The 22,319-nt window shown below is 35.4% G+C and overlaps 1 protein-coding gene across 4 annotated transcripts in view; it reads right to left on the reverse strand.

Annotated features, from left to right (window-relative positions):
- MDFIC (MyoD family inhibitor domain containing) overlaps positions 1–22,319 on the reverse strand; it is a 108,308-nt gene that overhangs the window by 66,794 nt on the left and 19,195 nt on the right. For 3 of the 4 annotated variants that reach the window (XM_045848051.1, XM_045848060.1, XM_045848069.1), the window contains exon 3: positions 21,759–21,881. The exons of the other annotated variant lie outside the window; for it this stretch is intronic. In XM_045848051.1, the coding sequence (XP_045704007.1) occupies positions 21,759–21,881 (123 nt within the window). The remainder of the gene's footprint in view (positions 1–21,758; positions 21,882–22,319) is intronic. 4 annotated transcript variants of the gene reach the window in all.

The raw sequence follows: 22,319 nt of genomic DNA on the forward strand, positions 1-22,319 counted from the left end.
AATCCAGAAAAGATGCCAGTGCGTCTTGAGAACACAGAGCCTGTCATGGTGAAATTTGGGGGAAGGGCGCTTCTCCATGCAATCCCCAGAACTTGCTCTGTGAATCCGGAAAAGACGCAGGAGCTCTGCCGGGCCCTGGAGCCCGGGAGACTGTGGCAGTGAGCTCCAGGGAGCGTGCTTGGGAGGGCTCATACCCACATCCAGGGACCTGCAGGGGGACCTTGGATCGTCTTTGTGGAGAGCATGCTGCAGGACCTGGGGACAGTGCCAGAGAGACTGATTGAGATCTGACTGGGAAGAGTGAAAAGCATTCCAAACACCCTTCAGCCTGCTGAAGTCAGCAAGACCAGAAAAACTGGTTTGGCCAGTTAGAAAACAAGAGGGTTTTTTTTTTGTTGTTGTTGTTGTTGTTTTGTGTGTGTGTTTTTGGGGGGCTGTTGTTGTTGTTTGATTGATATTATCTTGTTTTTTAAGTGGCTTTTACTTTTTAATTCTTATTAATTTTATATCTCTCAATTCCTTATGTTTCTCTTCCTTTCATCCAAGCATTATTCCTTCCACTCCAAATTTATTTCTCCTGCATTCATCTTTTGCTTTTTTCCCCTTTTCTTTTTTTTTTGAGCCTGAAAGTTACTGCTAATTTGTATTATCTTCTCTCACTTTTCTGACATTTTGTATTTTAATAGTACGTTGGTATTCTTTTTCTTTCTATATAATCTTTTTTGCTTGGCTGGTTATACTGTTGCTTGATAGGTTCCCCCTGTAATCTCAGTCACAGTGTGTTGATAATTTACTGTCCTTCATTTGTGTTCCATTAGTACACCTCTCAAAGTTCTATACTCTTTATTCTTGTTATCTAGATCTCATAGATTCTGCCACAAGATTGTTGCTTTAATATAACTGTAAATAAGACCTAGTTCATACAATTGTAAATACTACACAACACACCTCCCTGATCTCAGCCCACTTTGAAATTTTCAGAACTATATTATTGTGGGGGTTGTCTCTATCCTTTTACAAACTACTCCTATTTACTAATCTTTATTCCCACCCTACCTCACAATCTGACCTCCCACATCTCACAGCTTTCTAGATCCAACTAACAATCCTTTCGTCCCCAATAAGAGTCTTATCTTCTTTCAAACCTTTCTAAAACGTGGCTAGAGGGGTGGAAGATCACAGTTAACACTATACATAGCCAAAGGATATCCCATCTCTTCTCTACTGGCTGCTACTGTAAATATCATAGAATACTGTCTTGCTGTCTTAAACCATTTTGTCTTAGTCCTCCAACTGACCACAAAAAAGAAAAGGGGGAAGCTGTGAACACCAAGATACATGAAGGAGAGTGCACCACTGAATCTCACAGGTATTCTGCCACAGAAGTTCACACCACAAACCCAGGGAACAAGAACAGATCAATTTAAGACACAGAGGCTAACAAGAAGAGTCTCATGAACAATGAGAAGACAAAGAAACAATCGCCAAATGAAGGGAAAGGAGGAAGACTCAGAAAGAATGCTAAATGAAAGAGAGGCAACCCAGCTATCAAATATTGAGTTCAAAACAGTGATTATCAGGAAGCTCAATGAACTCACAATGAGCTACCAGAAATGACAGGGAAGCTACAATGAACTCACTGCAAACCATATCATCATGAAAAAGAAAATAGAAACTATCAACAAGGGCCAAGAGGAAATGAAGAATACAATTTCTGAACTGAAGAACACAGTAGAAGAAATTAAAAGTAGGATCAATGAAGCAGAAGACCAGATTAGCTAATTGGAGGACAAAGTAGAAAAACACACCCAGAAAGAGCAAGAAAAGGAAAAGAAGCTCAGAAAGAACAAAGAGGGATTAAGAGAAATGCAAAACAATATTAAATGTAATAATATCCTTAATAGGGATACCAGAAGGAAAAGAAGAAGAGCAAGGGACTGAAAACCTATTTGAAAAAGTAATGATGGAAAACTTCCCTAATTTGTTGAGAGAAAAAGTCAAACAAATCCAGGGAACACAGAGAGTCCCAATCAAGAGGAACCCAAAGAGGCCCACTGAAAGACACATCATCATTTAAATGGCAAAATTTCAAGAAAAGGAGAGAATATTAAAGGCAGCAAATGAAAAACAGGAAGTCACATACAAGAGAACCCCAATAAGGCTAACAGCTGACTTCTCAATGAACTACTCTAAGCCAGAAGAGAATGGCAAGAAATATTCCAAGTAATGACAACCAGAGGTCTGCAACCAAGGCTACTTTACCCATCAAGGTTCTCAGGCAAGATAGAAGGCCAAATAAGAAGCTTCCTAGACAAAAGATGTCTAAAAGAATACACCTCCATCAAACCAGCTCTGAAAGAGATGCTAAAGGGCATGCTTTAAGGAAAAAAAGGACGAGAGAGAGAGGAACACACGTACAAAAATGGCCATGAATAAGTACTCATCAATAATAACCTTAAACGTAAATGGATTAAATGCTCCAATCAAAAGACATAGAATAGCTGAATGGATAAGAAAACATGACCCACACATATGTTGCCCACAAGAGACCCACTTCAGGACAAAAGACCTGCACAGACTGAAAGTGAAAGGCTGGAAACAAATTTTCCAAGCAAATGGACAGGGAAAAAAAAGCCAGGGTAGCAATACTCATATCAGACAAAATAGACTTCCAAATAAGGGCCCTAAAAAGACACCCAGATAGTCACTTCATAATACTTAAGGGAAGAATCCACCAAGACGACATAAATATTGTACATATATATGCACACCCAACATAGGAGCACCCAAATACATAAAGAAAATCTTAGAGGAGTTCAAGAAAGATATTGAGAGCAACACAATTACAGTGGGTGATTTTAACACCCCACTGTAAAAACTGGACAGATGTTCCAAACAAAATGTCGACAAAGATATTGTGACATTGAACAATATTCTAGATGAAATGGATTTCACAGAGCCCTCCATCCAAAAGAAGCTAAATACACATTCTTTTCAAATCTACACAGAACATTTTCAAAGATAGACCACATGATAGGACACAAAACAAGCCTCAACAATTTCAAGAAAATTGAAATCATACCACACATTTTCTAAGATCACAAGGGCCTGAAGCTAGAAACCAACCCCAAGGAAAAAAAACTAAAACACTCAAAATCATGGAGATTAAATAGCATGCTATTAAACAATGAATGGGTCAACACTGAAATTAGGGAAGAAACAAAAGTTTTCTGGAAACAGATGAAAATGAACTCACAAAAGCCCACAACTAATGGGACACAGCTAAGGCAGTGCAAAGAGGGAAGTGCATAGAGATACAGGCCTACCTAAAAAAGATAGAAACATTTCAAACAAACATCCTATTACTAAGTCTACAAGAACTTGAGGAACAACAACAGAGATAACCCAGAGCAAGTAGAAGGAAGGAAATAACCAAGATCAGCACAGAATTAAATGACATAGAGACTAAAAGCACAATTCCAAGGATCAATGAATCCAAGAGCTGGTTCTTTGAAAAGATAAACAAAATTGACAAGCCTTTAAGCAGACTCATCAAGAAAAAAAGAGAAAAGACACAAATAAACACAATCAGAAATGAAAGAGGAGAGAATACGACAGATACCGCAGAGACACAAAGGACTATATGAAATTACTACAAAGAATTGTATGCTAAGAAATTTGAAAACCTAGGTGAAATGGACAAATTTCTAGAAAAATATAATCTTCCAAACCTCAATGAAAAAGAAGCACAAATCCTGAACAGACCAATAACAGCAAAAGAAATTGAAGCAGTAATCAAAAAACTCCCAAAACACAAAAGCCCTGGACCACATGGTTTCACAGGAGAATTCTACAAAGCATTTAAGAGATAACCCATATTCTTCACAGACTATTCCAAAAAATTCAAGAAGATGGAAGACTCCTAAACTCTTTTTATGAGGCCACATCATCCTAATCCCAAAAGCAGATAAAACACAACAAAGAAAGCAAACTTCAGGCCAATATCACTGATGAACATTGACGCTAAAATCCTCAACAAAACACTGGCAAAATGCATCCAACAATACATTACAAAGATCATACACAATGATTAAGTGGGATTCATTCCAGGGATGTAAGGATGGTACAGTATTCGCAAATCAGCAAATGTAATACATCCCATAAACAAAAGCAAAGACAAAAACCACGTGATCATATCAATAGATGCAGAAAAAGCATTTGATAAGGTACAGCACCCATTTATGATAAAAAACACTTGGCAAAGTGGGAATAAAGGGAGCATTCCTTAACATAATGAAGGCCCTATATGAGAGACCTACAGCCAACATCATGAAAAGTGGGAAAAAATTAAAATCTTTTCCACTAAGATCAGGAACAAGGCAAGGCTGTCCACTTTCACCACTTCTATTCAATATAGTACTGGAAGTTTTAGCCACATGGATCACAGAAGACAAAGAAATAAAACACGTCTAAATCAAAAAGGAGAAAACAAAACTGTCACTGTTTGCAGATGACATGATAGTGTACATAGAAAATCCTACCAAAAAACTGCTTGACCTAATAAATGAATTTGGAAAATCAGCAGGATACAAAGTCAATATCCAGAAATCGAAGGCATTTCTGTACATCAACAATAAAACAGCAGAAGCAGAAATCAAGAAAAAAAATCCCATTTGAAATAGAAAAAAGAAAAATAACATACCTGGGAATAAAGCTAACCAAAGAGGTAAAAGACCTGTATTCAGAAAACCACATAACACTGAGGAAAGAAATCAAGAAACACATAAACAAATGAAACTTATACCGTGTTCATGGATTGGAAGAATCAACATCATCAAAATGTACATACTACCCAAAGCAGTTTACACATTCAATGCAATACCCATTAAAGTACTAATGGTTTATTTTACAGACGTATAACAAACACTTCAAAAATTTATATGGAACCATAAATGACCTCGAATAGCTGCTGCAATTTTGAGAAAGAAGAGTAAAGTAGGAGAGATCACAATACCTGACATTAAACTATACTACAAGGCCACTGTAATCAAAACAGCCTGGTACTGGCATAAAAACAAGCACATGGACCAATGGAACAGAACACAGAGCCCAGAAATAAACCCAAGTCTGTATGGTCAACTAATATTTGACAAAGGGGGCAGCAACATAAAATGGAGTAACAATAGCCTCTTCAACAAATGGTGTTGGGAGAACTGGACAGCTACATGCAAAAAAAAAAATGAAATTAGAGCACCATCTTACACCTTACACAAAAATAAATTCAAGGTGGATAAAGGACTTAAATATAAGCCGTGACACCATTAAAGTCCTAGAGGAGTACGCAGGTAGGAAAATCTCAGATATTTCACGCAGAAACTTTTTTACTGACATGTCCCCTAAAGCAAGGAACGTAAAGGAAAGAATAAACAAATGGGACCTCATCAAAATAAAAAGCTTCTGCACGGCTAAAGAAAACAGTATCAAAATAAAAAGAGAACCAACTGTATGGGAAAACATATTTGCCAATGATACCTCAGACAAGGGTTTAATCTCCAAAATATGTAAAGAATTTACACGACTGCACTCTGAGAAGACAAGCAACCCGATTAAAAAATGGGCAAAGGGCTTGAACAGACACTTCTCCAAGGAGGACATACAGAGGATCCAAAGACACATGAAAAGATGTTCAATATCCCTAGCTATCAGAGAGATGCAGATTAAAACTGCAATGAGATACCATTTCACACCAGTGAGAATGGCCATCATAAACAAAGCAACAAACAACATGTGTTGGAGAGGCTATGGAGAAAAGCAGACCCCAGTGCACTGTTGGTGGGACTGCAGACTGGTACAACCACTATTGAAGGCAGTATGGAACTTCCTCAGAAAACTAAAAATGGATCTGCCTTTTGACCCAGCAATTGCACTGCTGGGACTATATCTTAAGAACATAAAACACCAATACAAAAGAGCCTTTGCACCCCGATGTTCATAGCTGCACAATTTACAATAGCTAAGTGCTGGAAGCAACCTAGATGCTCATCAGTAAACGAATGGATCAAAAAACTATGGTACATTTACACAATGGAATTTTACGCAGCAGAAAGAAAGAAGGAGCTCCTACACGTTGCAACAGCTTGGATGGAGCTGGAAAGCATTATGCTAAGCAAAATAAGCCAGGCAGTGAAAGACAAATACCATATGATCTCACCTTTAACAGGAAGCTAATCAACAAAACAAAGAAACAAGCAAAATATAACCAAAGACACTGAAACAGAGGACAGACTGACAGTGACCAGAGGGGAGAGAAGAGGGAATTTCAGGGGAGAATGGGAAGGGTTTATAGGAACAAACTTAAAGGACACATGGTCAAAAACTAAGGGGAGGGTGGTAATGAGAGGGAAGTGGGGAGGGTTGGGTGGGTGGGCTGGAATGGGAGTAAAAGGGAGAAAACTGTACTTGAACAATGATTAAAATAAAAAAAAGAATCATGAAACACCGATTCAAAACAACCTATGCACCCCAGTATTCATAGCAGTATTATTTATAATAGTCAACTTCTAGAAACAATCTAAGTGCCCATTAGTAAATGAGTGGATCAAAAAACTGTGGTACATTTACACAATGGAATAGTATGCAGCTGAAAGAAAGAACTCCTGCCCTTCATGACAGCATGGATGGAACTGGAGAGTATTATGCTAAGTGAAATAAGCCAGGGCTGCCAAAGACAAATGCCATATGAGCTCAACTATGTGGAACCTAATCAACAAAACAAACAAATGAGTAAAATAGAGCTAGAGACATGGAAATGAAGAACAAGCTGACAGTGACCAGAGGGGAGGGGCGAGCGGATGAATGGGCAAAAGAAAGGGAAGGGTCAAGTCAAGGAACATGTATAAAGGACCCATGGACAAGGACAAGGGGGCACAGAGATTGAAAGTGGGAGGTGGGTGGGTTGGGCTGGGGAGAATAATGGGGGGAAAATGGAGACAACTGTAATTGAACAACAGTAAAATGTTTTAATTGAAAATTAATTTTAAAATAGAGGGTTCTAGTGAGTGCAATGACTCTTATTTCTTAACATTTTGATGGGCAATTCTGTTGTTTTTTGACTTTTGTGTTTAGGATCATATAAAATAAGCTATAATGTGAATACAACACTCTTCCCTCTAACTCCTGGATAAGAAGGAGAATATCCAAAGGGTTATGCTCTACTCTTCTCTGCTAGGTTGTCTCTGTAGTATCCCTGGATCAATCTGAAAATGCAATTAGGAAATAAGTGCCATTCTTGCCAAAGTATAACTCAGGGTGATCCTTTACTTCTTCCTTTAACTTAGATGCTAGTTATTCTTATCACTGTGTACCAGTAATAACGACCTAAAAACTTAGACTTACCATTGTCAACTACACTTTCATGTTGGACCCTTCACCAACCTCATAAGGTAGTGAAAGAAGGGAATGCCTCCATTTTATTCTAAAGATGCAGAGGTTAAAGTTGAAAGATGAAAGTGACTTGCCACATATTCCATGGTTAGCAAATTTTAGGGAGGACTAGAATCCAAATTATAGCACTCCACATCTCACCTTCTCTTCATATACACAAGCTTTCTCTAAGCATTAGTATTATATGCTGCACCTTTATTATATCTGACCAGGAGACTCATTCCTGTCAAAAATGGAACTGGCTGAAAAGTAAGTCAAGCTTTTGGCCATTATTTCATTTTCAGTTCCCCCCTACCAAATGCTTTTTTTGGGGGGGCGGGGGGCGGATTATTTAGAATATATGAGTTGAGCTCATTGGCTTGGCACATGTATACCTTCCCTTATGTGAAAAACACCATGCTATGTTTACACTGAGGTTAGTGACACCTCTGGTTCTTCTAAAGTCTTCATACATAATCATTAACAGTATATGAGATTTCAGCATTTTTCAGTGCATGCTGGAACAGACTGCATCAGGCTCAACTGAATGGAAATATCTCTCTCAGTTAAAACAGCCCTGATGAAGATTTACAAAAATTATCTGAATAGTGATAATTTTCCAAGGAACTGAGTTTTAATATTTTTGCTAAAAAATATCATAGAGATTCTCTTGAACATAGGCCATCCACAATTATTTCCACATTTATATTAATATTCAGAGAAGTGAAAACAACACTGTACCAGCAATTAAAAGGGAAAAAGATTTTTAAAAATCCCAAAATGTTTAAGGTCATACTTATTCCCCAAGAAATGCTATTCTAGGACTACAAACTACACAAAAACTACCCATTTTTTTCAGTTCATTGTAATTTAGAGTTTCATACACTGAAATGGGCACTAAAATATGTCATTATTACTGACCAAGCTATAATTGCACCTACTCTCTCTCAGAGCTGTAGATTCTCACTCTATGAGCATAGTTATCCTATTTTGTTTTTTAAGTCCAAGAAGTGGTTTGGTTGTTTTTAGTGAAAAAAAATTCAAAAATGAGCACTCCCACACATTTGTACTTTTTGCACACTAAATATGCACTCTTGGAGTTGTTCCATTTATATGTTTTTACTTTAACACCATGAGTGTCATCAGAAAAATAAACTAAATTGAAGACTTCTTCCCAGTGAGTGTTATAACAAAGCCCTCATTTATTTTAGGCTTACTGAGACAAGGAACTGATCATGTACCCAATGCTTATCAAAATAAAGAAACCTGAGAAAGATGCTGAACAAGGAGTGATGATTTCTTGGCTAAATAATGCACTCCCTTTCTCAGGAAGAAAACTTGAACATATTTAAGATAATGATAAACTGCACCAAATTCAGAGGGCAAAAGATGAGAAGGTACAGTATTTTGCTTGTGTGTCTCAAAAACTCAGGGGTAGATAGTAAACTGTGCTTGCATTAGCCTTTATACTACATAAACTGTGTATATTATAGCCTATTTTCCACAATAAAACTGGTAGATACTCTGTGCAAGAAGAGTTTAGTTTGGAATGTTTATTTCTGGTAGCAAAGCAATTCCTTCTACAGAGGCAGTTTTATCACTTTCACTTAATAAAATGAATTTATTCCAAACTCTGTTGCCCCCTTCTTTGCTCAGAATATATTTATTCCACAATTCTAAATCTTCTTACTCTGTAAATGCTTATTTTTCTGCAGATCCATTATCCAATATTTTATAAAAGAAAAATTCTTAATAACTAAATGACCATCCTTTTAAGTGCTTAAATATAGTGATTCCAATTATTATTATTTTATTGGCTGCAAACAATGGTGTCTGCAGTTGTATAGTACCAATGTTTTCTCAGCAGGCCTATAAATCTGTGTTATTCTTCCTCTTTAAGTAACTAGTCCTAAGTGAACAAACTGTAAACTTTTATATAGTAAGAATGGTTTAAAGCTTCCCCTAATAAATCTTCTCAGTCTTAGGCTATACTTCCATACCACTGAAAGAAATAGCTGATTTTGCACAAAGTTTTGAAATACAGTGTTTTCCAAAGTATATGCTTCATCAGCAATTTATTTTAACATCCACATCTCCCTCTCAAAGGGAATTCAAACTAATTATGTATTGTCCCAAATGCCTAGATACCATTGATACCATATGAATTCATATATTATTCAAAAAGCTGGTTTTTTACTTATTAATATGATTCTTATTAGGTAAACTGTATCTCTATTATAACAGACTTTGTTTTACCCAAGAACAAACTCTAGCTATAACAGTTAGTGAAATATTATTTCCAACATAGCTACAAACGCTTCATTGGAAAGCTGCTTATTCCACAGATTTTTACCCAAAAGAGATAGGTTACTCCAATTCTAGAGAGAGTGTCAAAAGAAGATGAAAGAAGCAGACATGTATTTCTTCAGAGAAACAAGCAAAATGATTTCTATTCTTAAAAAATAATTTGACTCATGTAACATAAAACTTGATTTTGGTTTAATATATCAAAATCCTAACAAAATAATTCCTATAGCTACATCAAGTTTTAGATTTTAAATCCTTTCATTGTGCCCCCAATCTTATTGTGCTATTTAATGAGGCAACAAGAACAAATTATAATAGTTTCTTTCCAATATCATAAAACTTGAATTAAATGTATACATTTGTACCACAAAAAGAACAGCAGATACTAAGATTCTCTCTCTTGCAATGAAACCAATTTCTCATGGAAGCAATGAGTAAATGGTTCTGAAAACTTAAAAAAAAAATCTTTTTTTCTAAGATATCAAGTATACATTAAGACAAGGAATTGTCTTGAATTTATCACAACAAAGATGAAATTCTGAAGGAGTACAGTATATTACAATTTTCCCAAGTTTTTCTGACCTAACACAGAGACCAGGTATAGCCACATCACTAAGAGCATTATGCCAATAATCTTCAACTAAGGAAGTGTATATTTGGAAATTATTGTCATTCTACCACTCTTAATGATGTGGCTATACCTTGCCTTTGAATGTTTGTCTTTAAATTAGGTAATAATTTGGGAAAACAGCCACCTCCCCTTTGATTTTAATGCAATCTTTAGGGGACCATAAACACCACAATTCAATGTATTTCCCTCTACTCTGCCCCTGATTTGAGACTCACTTCTGGATAATCAGAGTATTAGTTAGCTATGTAGTGATAGACTTTTCTGAGTTCAGTATCATCTATCTATAGATAATTCATATCCCATTTGCCTGATAAAGTTGCTGATAACCAAAGTTAGATCATCAATTTGAAAATTTTCATTAATTGTAAAAAATTCTAAAAACATTGTTAGTATTACTAATAAAAAGCATCTTTTGATATGAACAAACTGTAGACTAAGAAAATTAGCTCTTTAAGAAATTCAAAGATAGTCAATCCACATTTTAAGGCAAATAATTACAGCTTAACCAATTCAAAGCTATCAGTCTCCTAAACAGGAGCTAAACATAGTCAAAAGACACAGATTTTCATTTATTCAACAATTAAAATGTAAGTATTAGGGACAAACTCTGAGCATGGCCCTGGGCTATGTACCGTGAGAGCCACAGAGATGAATGAAACGTCAGTCCTGCCGCTAAGGAGCCTTCAGTTCAGTGATGGGGAAGAGGCAATGTGCACTATAATTTTGAAATTAATGAGTTCTTTAGGAGAGATGAAGATAAACACTGTGAGTCCAGATGGGAAAATACTGTGATTTCCAGGGTGAAATCACAGAAGGCCTACTCATGGGGTTGGAGATATGGGGAGAGAAGTAACATGAGTTAAGCTTGGGAGAAGGAAAAAGCTGGACATGTAACGGGAAATGCAAAGAATACACGTTCACTGTGGCAAAAGCTAATAAAAGGAAGTAGTGGAGGAAAGAGTAAAATTTATTTTATCCCCACAGTCATCCAGAATTGTCTACTGAAAGTTTACTGTGGTACTGGAATGATGCTAATTGCTGGGGAGGCAACTTAAAGCCAGCAGATATTAAACATGTAGTAGAAAAAAATAAATTTCAAATTATGACAATGCCTAGAAAGAAAAGAGTGCCACGAGAAATAAAGAAATTTACTTTATATTGAGAGGTCTGAGAAAATCTCTTTTCAGAAATGACAGTTAAGCCTGGAGGGAGACCTGGTATGTAAAAGCCCAGAGTCAGAAAGCAACTTTAGGCATTGGAGGCACTGAAAGGAAACCTGTGCTGTTAGAGAAACAGAAAGAGGGAAGAGGAGAGTGGCAGAAGTGGGATGGAATTTCAAGTAAGAATCATATCCTGTCAAATGCTACAGAAAGAGTGAGGACTGAGAAGAGATCCCTGGACAAATTGGGAAAAGGGATATATCAAGTTCAAAAGACTATTTTAGTTCCATGCAGGGCAGATATAAAGATGCACTAAGGAATCAGCCACAAACCCCAGAATTGGTGTTAATATATACATGTACCCAGGAGCTGGTGTTAATATAACCTAAAATATCTCAGTGATAAAGGAATTAGAATATCATCTGAATCTTTATAATAAGATGTAATAAAATCAAAAGGCAAGAAGGGACCCAAAAAAGAAAATCAACTAGAAATTAAAATACAGGTGAGTAGTAGAGATGATTCAGTTGAGATGAGAGAACACACATTTATACTACAGCTAATCCCTCTGTTATATAACATTTTTTCTCTGTGATCCACAGTCCCTGGAACCTCAACCGAGAAGACAGATGGTGTGGTCTGTTACCTTCATTTTATCATAAACTTGGAAGATATGGCATAAGATCATAGAATTTAGAGGATAATGAAAGATCATTTCTAGGTCCTCCTAGATGGCCAGGGGAAAAAAAAAAAAGGCAGGTGAAGTTAAGAAGGAGATGAGTTAACAGGGGGAAAAGAACACAGAAGTTTAGGCCTAATTATTAAAGGAAAGAGCAGGAAAAATTACAGTAAATTTCTGATTTCAAAATCTTAAAAGAAAACAGATTTCTGTGATAACAAGATGCAAAATATGTCTATATTTGAAGGATGGCTAAAGTAAAATAGATGTAAGGTCTTTAGAGTTAAAAAAAGCTAGAATTTATGTGATTTCAATTCTTTTTTTTTTTAATTCTACATCAAACACTTGGAAGTTTGACCTAGAGGACAAGTAAGATAACAGTTAGGGATCAAACAGGTTATGATAGAAGATCAAGAAGGCATGAATAAAGAGTCACAGCAACATCACACATAACACTACCTGACACCACACACAATAACTGACTCACTAATTTAAGGTTGTTTAAAAAAAATTAATTAATGTTATTTTTACTTATTTATTTATTTTTAAATTATTTTATTGTAGTTCAAGTACAGTTGTCTGCATTTTTAGAAAGAGGGGAAGGGAGGGAGAAAGACAAGGAGAGAAATATCAATTGCTTGCCTCTCCCACATCCCAACCAAGGACCTGTCTGGCAATCCAGGCATGTGTCCTGACTGGGAGTCAAACTGGCAACCTTTCTATTTTCAGGTGGTGCTCAATCCACTGAGCCACACTCACCAGGGCACTAATTTAAGGTTGCGTCATTTCATTTTCAGTTTTCTTTGGGAATTAATGTACTACCAACAACGCTTCACATCAATTTTCTAGGTACTAGATTGGCAACATGGCTCAAATTTAATGTTGAAATAATCAGAAGATCTTGTAGCCTGAAACTATACAACCTTGAATTAGCCCAAGCAAATTTGGACTATACGAAAAAAGTCAGTAATATTTAAACCTCTATAAAATATTTTATATATATTATAAATATATATTTTAATTATAAAATATTGTATACATGACATATATTTTATTAGAAAATTTTTGAAATTTAATATAAAAACAACTCTGTTTTTAAAAATTAAAGGACAAGTTTATGTATATTTAAATAAAAAATATCGAACAGCTTTTGTTCTTTCAAAATGTAAAGTTATAGCAAAAATCAACCATGTTAAACTGGCTAAAGTAAAAAATATTAAAAACCTAAATGTTAGAATATAGGTTTAATTTTACATTTCTAATTGTAAATATTCATATTTAGAGCTAATTAATAAAATGTGAAAAATTACTGGATATAAGAGAAGTGTAATAAGAACCCAACTCAAAGGAATAGTAGGAAAAAGATAATTACACATGATTACACTGTTTGATGGGTGTGTTATTGTCAGTGCTGCTGCCTACATTATCATTCACCTTTGTGATTATGACAGCATCTTTGTAGGCTGAAGGAATATGGACAACACAACCTGCAAAGGTAGACCTCTACATAGATAATATATCAAATATATCTTTCATGAAGACAAGAATAATGGGCAGCATCCTTCAATGAAATGTATGGTCATTTAACAATCACATTGGCATGAATCAATTATATGTGACAATGTGAGATGGTGGAAATCTTTTTTCCCTTAAATTTCCAATCCAAGTTCTCAAGAACCATGGAAAATGTGTTTAATTAAATAATGTTCCATAGCAAGACAAATGTCTCTACCCACTATCTTCTCTGGTTCACTTAATGCAATTTTACCCTTTAATACCAGCATCGAGGGTTTTAAAAGATATTTCCCTGACTTTTATGTGTCTTGCTGCAGAACTCACAGACTTGGGAAGAATCCAGTTTCCAGTGGAGCATGGATTTACCATCAAGTCCTGAAGAACTCCTTAAAAGAAACACTGGACAAGTCATAGTATTGACTCTCAGCTGTGCTATGGCAAAGGGAGAATGGAGCTCCTGAAAGGAGTGAAGAAGGAATTCTACCAATGCTCCTCATTCTGATACATGCCCTCACCCCCACTACTGAACCTATGAAACTAACTCAGTCTCACCCCTTCTGTGGCTAGGTAAAACAAAAACCACTGCCTTAAAGAATTTCCCACACCACAGTTGTTCCATATAGTTATACAAACTAATCATGCTTGTGACTAACATATCAACTGATTTGCCAAATCCAGAAAAACTGCTTCATTCTTGAATTTCAGGAACTTAATGAAAAAAGATGCAAGGTAGTCTTTACTAGAACTGAATCCCCATACCCTCAAAACCTCCAGCCAATCCTCGCTTCATGGGTGTAAGCCTTGTGCTTGTGCTGAGAAGGGCCCTGCACTTCATTTAATTCTCTGCTCTTGCCATCTTAAAAGTCATAATAATTTCTTTAAAGGGCTGTGCATTCACAGTTTGCACTGCTGTATACCTACAAAATTATGTAGTTGGTCCTATCATCTGCAGAAACTGTAGGAAACAGAATCTTTTGGCTTACCTGCAACCTGAAGCATTTCCTACAGGTGACTGTCCTCTAATGAAGCTTTGAGAAGTTGGGCCTTCATTCTGATAATTTTTGTTATATGGGAGAATTTTCTTTTTAAAATATTATTGTTTTTAATGTAATAAAACAATTCAATTCATGAGGAAAAAATAGATGGTACAGAAGAAAGCATACAGAGTATTAAGTGAAAGTCCCCAATTTCACGTAAGTCCCTAAATGTAACTATTGTGAAGAGAAATCATCCATTATGAAAAAAGATAAATACACACTTATAATTTGATACACACACACACTGATATATATCTTTTCAAAAAGTCCCAATTGTATATGTCTGCTGAACTAAGCAGAAAAGACCCTTTAGAATCTTACAATAAAGAAAACCAAGAGCTTCAAACAACATGTATTATTTTTCACTCTTCTCATGCAAGGATATGTGTTTCTCAAATGGAAACATAGACAGCCTACACTTCCTATCATAGCACTCAAAATACTCATTACCATTTCAAGATGAATTGTCTCTTCCACCAGATTATAAACTAAATGCAGAGACCACACCTGTATTGTTCATCATTGTATCCTCACCACAACACTGTGTAAGCACAAATACTCCTTCTTAATGTAAATGATTTTTTGAATTTAGTTTTCAAAGTTATATTCTGATTCCTAATCCTGAAATTTCAATATAACAACAAGTTTTCTGAAAAAATAATGTATGTATAAAGTCATAGTGTGTTCATATCCAGGAAACTTTGAGGTTTGAGAACTAAAATTATCTAGATCACAGCGTTTATAGTCTTGATCATTGAGTGTTACTTATTTCTACAGTGGTTAGCATATTCAGCTATTCCCTGAAACTCAAAGAGCTACCAAATGGAAAAGGAATAAATCTGGTTCCTTCACTGCACTTTCATCCACCACTTGTAGTTCAATACCTTCTCATCTTCCACAATAAAGTTCAAAACATTTTAAGAGTATCAGGAAAACACTGAAAATCTTTAACAAAATGTAGTAAGATGTAGATTGGAAATTGAATGAGTCATGGTGCATATGAGTGAATGGTAAAGTAATAAATTAGAATAATAATATTAAAAGTAATGAGTACAATGGTAACAACATACATTGTACTTTATAGTATACAAAGCATTTACAATCCAATTTTTAGAAAGGCAGAGAAAGACATAACAAGAAACAAGGGAGAGAAGTAACAAGAGTGGTATGGTAGAGAGTAAAGCAAGAGAAAGGGAGATGAAGAAGAGACAGAAATAAAGTAGTCTCAAACTTTTTCTTACAGGTAGGAAAGAAAAATAATGAATAAGAGAGCAGAGAAGGCCCTAAATAAAGTGTCATTCCTACCCACTTTCGCAGACAATGACTGTTATTCAGAGCACTGCTATCAGTTCACTGAGAATTCTTCAGAATACACTATTAGTGAACAGCAATCAAACTGAGAGTTTGATCACTTTAATTTCATTAGGGTCATCTGTAGACACTGGAATTTGACATGAATGAATCACATGTGGCTTGGGAGTAAGGTGCAGGTTAGAAAGAATAAAAAGAAAAATGTAGTGACTTAGAATCTTTGTTGTAGTACCTTAACATCTGAAGTCATTGAAGGAACAGGTGCAAAACATCTCTTCCCTCCTTGCATTCATTCAATAGACTTAAGTCATCATTTATTAGGCATAAACTATGTAGTGTCCATTGTACTGACTATCTGTTGTGGATATAAACATCAAGGGTCTCAGAAAGACCTGGTCTATGTACCCAGCATGTCTAGACATATAAACCAAAGGAACAACAAAGAAAACAACAATGACATAGCCATAAAACTGGTATTTGAGTCCAAAAACAATAATAATGAACACAAGTAAATTCAGTGAATAAACTGACTCAGTTCTGTACTAATTAAGGACAAAATATAAATTTCCTTGTATAGTCCTCAAAAATCACAAACTATCAGTACCTCCATTTTTAAAATGAGGTATAAAGTATTAGTACCTCCATTCTAAAAATGAAAAAGTAGAGTTCAAAGACATTAGGTAACTTGCCCAGTACCACTATTCATGAGACATCCAGGGTCTGAATCCTGGCAATTGCCTTCCATTGGCCTCCAGGATCTGGGCAATGGAACCCAGATGGGCATGGAACAATGCACCCTAAGGAAGAATTATGTCAGAGAACTTGAACTCTATCCTAGAACACAGCCTAGTGGCTGTCTTTGACCAACAAGATAAATACAGGCAGCCATCAAAAATGGATTATGATTATCTACCCAACCCTGAAACCCAATCATGAGTTGGATTTTAAAACAATTGATGGTTAAAGATTCCTCTTTAATAGCAATAATCAAAGAATCTGAACTGCAGCCACGTAAGTATTTGGTCAGCATATTAAAAAACAAAAGTTTTCTGAAGGACAGATGAAGAAAAATACACTGAGCAAGATGAAAGTCACATGACTTACTCCCAAGATGGACTTCCAAAATGAATGAGCACAAAATAGTAGGGAAAGACTCGATTACCTAAGAAACATAACACAGAAGCTACCTCTCCCAGTCTTACTGGGTGGCACTTATCTGGAGGGGCTTCTTTATGGTCTCTTTCATATAAAATTAATTCTAAAGAAAATCAAATAATACTTAGTGCAATGTACATTCAAACATGAGATCCACTGAAAAATTTAAATTTAAACCTCTCAGTGTTCTTTCCTTACTTTTAAAGTAAGAAGTGTCCTAAGTATATAAATTGTACACATGAGTATCTGCCTTTCTTTCAGTAATTTACATAGAGAAGGCATTCTCTCAAGTGATGGTATTCATTAAGTAATTATGAGTGGCGAGTGGCAAAGGCTAGGAAAAGAAATAATAGTATTTCTAATAATGGAGCCTGTTGATGTTGAGAGGAAACTCAGAGGATGCCAAGACAAAGGCTTCAAGTAGTAGGATGAGTGAAAAAGCATGATGCATTGGCAAGTGTGAATTAGAGAGAGGGCCTACATTCTATTACCAATTAAGTGCTTACTATTATGAGAGCAAAAAACTCTTCAAGATGAATAAATGGGTTCAATAGAATAGGGATTACTGTTTAAGTAGAACATTCTAACTTTGCTTCAGATCATGGGAATTCTATAAAATCACAAAGGAGAGAATTAGGTGAACAAAATAGTTTAATTCAATGGAAAATTTATTTCAAAAGAGAGCTAAAAAATTTCTGTCGTTAAGTAATAGCATTTTGAATTAGAGACGTTTATATAAAAGCAATGTCCAAGGATAAAATTAAGTAGTAAAATTTTTCAGAAAGACATAGAAAAATCTGAACTACAGACCTGAGGCAGTTTAAGAAAAAGAACACAGAAAATGTAAGTCTCTCTTTATAGGAAATAATTAGAATAGTAGAATTTGACCTAAATTAAAGGAAAATATTATACAGTCTTATGAGCAGAAGCACAGGAAGACACACACACACACTCCTTCCTCCTTCAGAAATCCCCCCAAAGATTGAGATCACAAAGTTACTTCTGTTCCTTTTCTAGTCCAGTTAAAATATGAATTATTGCCTATTGCTGGTTATCAGTTTACACATATTATGGGTTAAATAGAAAAATTAATATTATTGAGGGTATCATTTCTCTGATACATTTATTTAACTAAGTCAGAGGTGCAGTGATTGCTTAAACAAGGCATTGCTCCAAATTATACAGTGTATCATATATGCTAATATGACAAGAAAAGCCAAAGTCTTAACTAGTATTCTCATTAAAAGATTGCCCTTATAAATGTTAAAATTTAATCTCCATTCCAGAAATTAAATTATACAGCAAAATATTTTCTCAAAATATGAAAGCCTTGTAAACTTGGCCTTGTAAAAAGCCTTGTAAAAAGAATAAAAATTCATAATGAAAAATAAAATATTTCCAATTATAAAATTCCCTCAAAACTCTTCCATTTAGTTCTTATATCTTTACTTACTTGATTTAGTTTTTCTGATTTTTTTAAGCAAAACTTAAGTAGTTAGGATTGTCTTTTTAATTTAAATTTCTTAATAAAGAGAATCACAGTGTACATTCCCGGACCACATTGTGTGTGTGGCCTACTTATTTGAAATGTTAGATTCCATATGGATTTCCTCTTGTTTACTTATACCATCCAGAAAGGACTCTCTCTAACAAATTAGCAACTCAAAGCCAACCAATTTGGAATCCAGGCACTGAGAGCATGTTACCTCAGGTCTGTTACCTGCAATGTTTTCTAGAAGGACCACAGAAGACGAACAAAGCTGAAACTTCTGTGTGGAGCAAGAACTAAGTGTGAGGCACAAGTGGGTGGTCCACTGAGGTCAAGGTTAAAGTTCACAGAATAAGTTGGAATTTATTCTCAGTTTGGATCTCCTTTATGAGGCCTGAGAATACACCCTTTAATTAGAATACAATTTCCAAAGCAGCCACTCCCTTGACTTTCCAGAGTTCAGTTATTCTCAGAAAAGTAAAAACAGCCCCATCATACTGACAGCTAACAGTTCTCTATAAATTATGCCTTAAAAGCCCAACAAAGAAGGCAGCAGGCATCCAGAACAAAGAAATTTTAGCCATCAGCCTTCACTGACCAGTCTCAAGAATAGATAGAGAAAGAGAAGTCATATTAAAACAAAGTCACTCTCCTTCATTTCTGGCTTATGCAGCTGAGCTGTCCCATGGAAGCTTGGAAAAAAAGAGTGGGTTGTACATTTGCAAATGTTCCCACACCCCAGTTGACCTAATTATTTTCTGCTGATCCCTCCATCCAGTCAACTTCACACTACAGTGGGGACACTAAAATCAATTCTGTGAGAGCCAGTTGTCAGCCTCTTCCATGGTGCTCGGGGAGCCACACAGGACTCTTGGAATGAGAGCCAGTCTGACACTGACTCACCACAGATGTTTGCCTCCTCCTCCATGTAGCTCTGATCCAGAGCCTTCTTTCCAGGGCCTATTGTTATTACAAAAGATTTACTGGGCCCCAGAAATGTGCTAGATGTTGAATCAAGAGGAAAACACACATTTCCCTAACTGGAGAATTAAGAGTGACAAACATTATAGTATATGGAGATGGTCAAAAACTACGAGAAAGGCCAAAGAAAGAAACCCAGGGAGTTGACATATAAGGAGCTGTCACAATATCAAACTTTCACATGCTATCCAGGCTTGAGTCAGGTTTAAAGATGACATAAAATTTTCCATTTCAGCAAATCCAGATATCAAATCTTGCTGTAAACACAATAAAATTGCCTTTGTCTGGAAATGTGTGACAAGGAAAATAAAAAAACAGAGTTTTTGAAATTAGTTAAGAGAATTCAGAGTCCGATGTCACCCACACATTTGGGAATTCTTGCCAGCTAATATTTCAAGCAGGAGCAACATTACTGTCATTGGCCATTATCTTTTGCATTTCCATTCATCTGTCAGTATTTGTAGCAGCCCTCTCCGGTGGGGTAATCAATCTCAATCTCTCAATCTCTGTCTCTCCCTCTCCTCCCAATTCCTTCAATGTATATTAGTAGGAAACTAGACAGTTGCTTCCAAATGCTCCAGTGTCTGATGGTACAACCTTCATCATTATCTCAATTAAAAAAAAAACACAGTTTCATACAATTTACAATATTTTTATCACTGTCCACTTAATCTAGATTGACCATAGAGTAGTTTAGAGTTGTATGAATTCTGAAACTAAAATGAGCTTAATCAAATAGCACAAAAAATTTAGCACATTAAAGACTCTCCAAATCCTTATGCAATAATGCTTATATTTTGATTTTTAGCTTAACAGAACATATTCATGTTTTCTTACTATAGGCCTTGGGGAGGGAGTAAATCAATTAAATGAAACACATACTTAAAATTTTATGACTATGAAAAAAAAACAGGAAAACAATCATGTTCCCCAAGGTGGAAATAAAATTACTTCTAAAATATTTTCTAGTTTTTATTAACTCTGTAGTTGTTAGGAAATCACAGATAAAATAAGTCAGTATCTCACAGAACTGTTTCATAACAGTAGAGTCAACATTTAGATAGATTACCAATATATATGTTTTGAGTAATAGATATATTACCTATATATATAATATTACATATACATGTATATGTGTTACTTGAAATAGCATTTTACTTGATTCTTTGGAGAAAGCTATATAAATTTTGTTCCTCACTAATTTCTGAGCCTGGTTTGCTTTCCATTCAATTTGCTAAGAGAAAAATGTAAAAAAAATACAAAATGGTTCAAAAATTAAACTAAAACACATTCACTTTGAGAGCTTTTATTTGAAATTCTGAAATGTCCTTCAATTGTGTTTTTCCAGGAGTGGCATAACAATGATCTGTATACTTAGACATGTATACAGAGAACAGCCCATTATATGATAAATTTATATGGAACCCACCTGGGGAAACTTGGTGACCAGTACCTAGGTTCCAGAGGAGAAACTGATGGGAAATCAACATTCTGAATAGCACCCAAAAGATACCAGTATTCCTGGACATTCCCAGAGTAAAATGAAAACATACCAAAACTTTTGTATATATTCTACACAGCAATATTAGGAAGAAAATAAAAAGAAAACCAAGTAGTAATTAGAAACCAAGTACGTATATATACTGTAAAAAAAAAAGTTTGAATCATTTGGCTTAAAAGAAAGAGAACCAGAATCACATTACCAAAATCTTACTAATTATCCTTTAGCTCTGTTTTTATCATTTTAGTTTCACAGTCCACTTACAAATTGTCTTTCACTTAGTCACTGCTCAAAAAGGAATTAAGTTTTGTGTAAATCTCTATGAGAACTGAGTCCACAATTTACATGTAAATTCTTCTCTCCTAAAGAAAGAATGAAACCTGACAGAGTATTATTTTATCCTAGTTTTGGCCTTATATTTTAAAATTCTCATAATACAGTTTCAGAGAAACTCTGAAAACTCTTTTGATTTATAGGTTTCCAGCAAAATTATATGGTACAATTAACTCAGAGCATATCATCACAATCATATCCCCCCAAACCACTGCAATTTTCTTTAAAAGTACTTACCTCTGATAAGTTCATCATCTGAACAATTTCCCCAAATGGACTGGTCTTGCATCTCTCCATGTGTGAGGCAGGTATCAGTGGCTTGAGTTATACCTCTCTCAGTATTTTCTTTATCACATTTTTCTGAATAAAAATATATTTATTACCATTAAATGTTACATATCTTTCTCTATTTTTTCATGTTATAGATTTTTTTTCCTAAATGCTTCCAAGTCTACCAAAATTTAAGACAATGGGCATGGCACCTTAATTGACTGTTGCACACACTGACTTATTAACATGTTTACTGGGCATTTATTACTTGCCTAGCATTGCAGAAACAGATGTTTACAATAAAAATAATCTGTCAAGATTATTGTAAACAAATCATTAGAACACAGCAAGTTACCTGCATGACAGAGAAATGCGGGAAGTTTATATCAAGGATGAAAGTGAGTTTAAGTCCATACAGGTAGAGAGGGTGGGAGCAGTAGAGAAAGCACAAAGGAGAAAAGACTCCAATATGGGGTAGAGATGAAAATCAAACTGCAGTGGAATGGGAATTGAGGAGATACAGAGTTT

The sequence above is a fragment of the Phyllostomus hastatus genome, unplaced genomic scaffold, assembly GCF_019186645.2.
Source record: "Phyllostomus hastatus isolate PE091 unplaced genomic scaffold, TTU_PhHast_1.1 phas_contig_118, whole genome shotgun sequence".
Classification (NCBI taxonomy): Eukaryota; Metazoa; Chordata; class Mammalia; order Chiroptera; family Phyllostomidae; genus Phyllostomus; species Phyllostomus hastatus.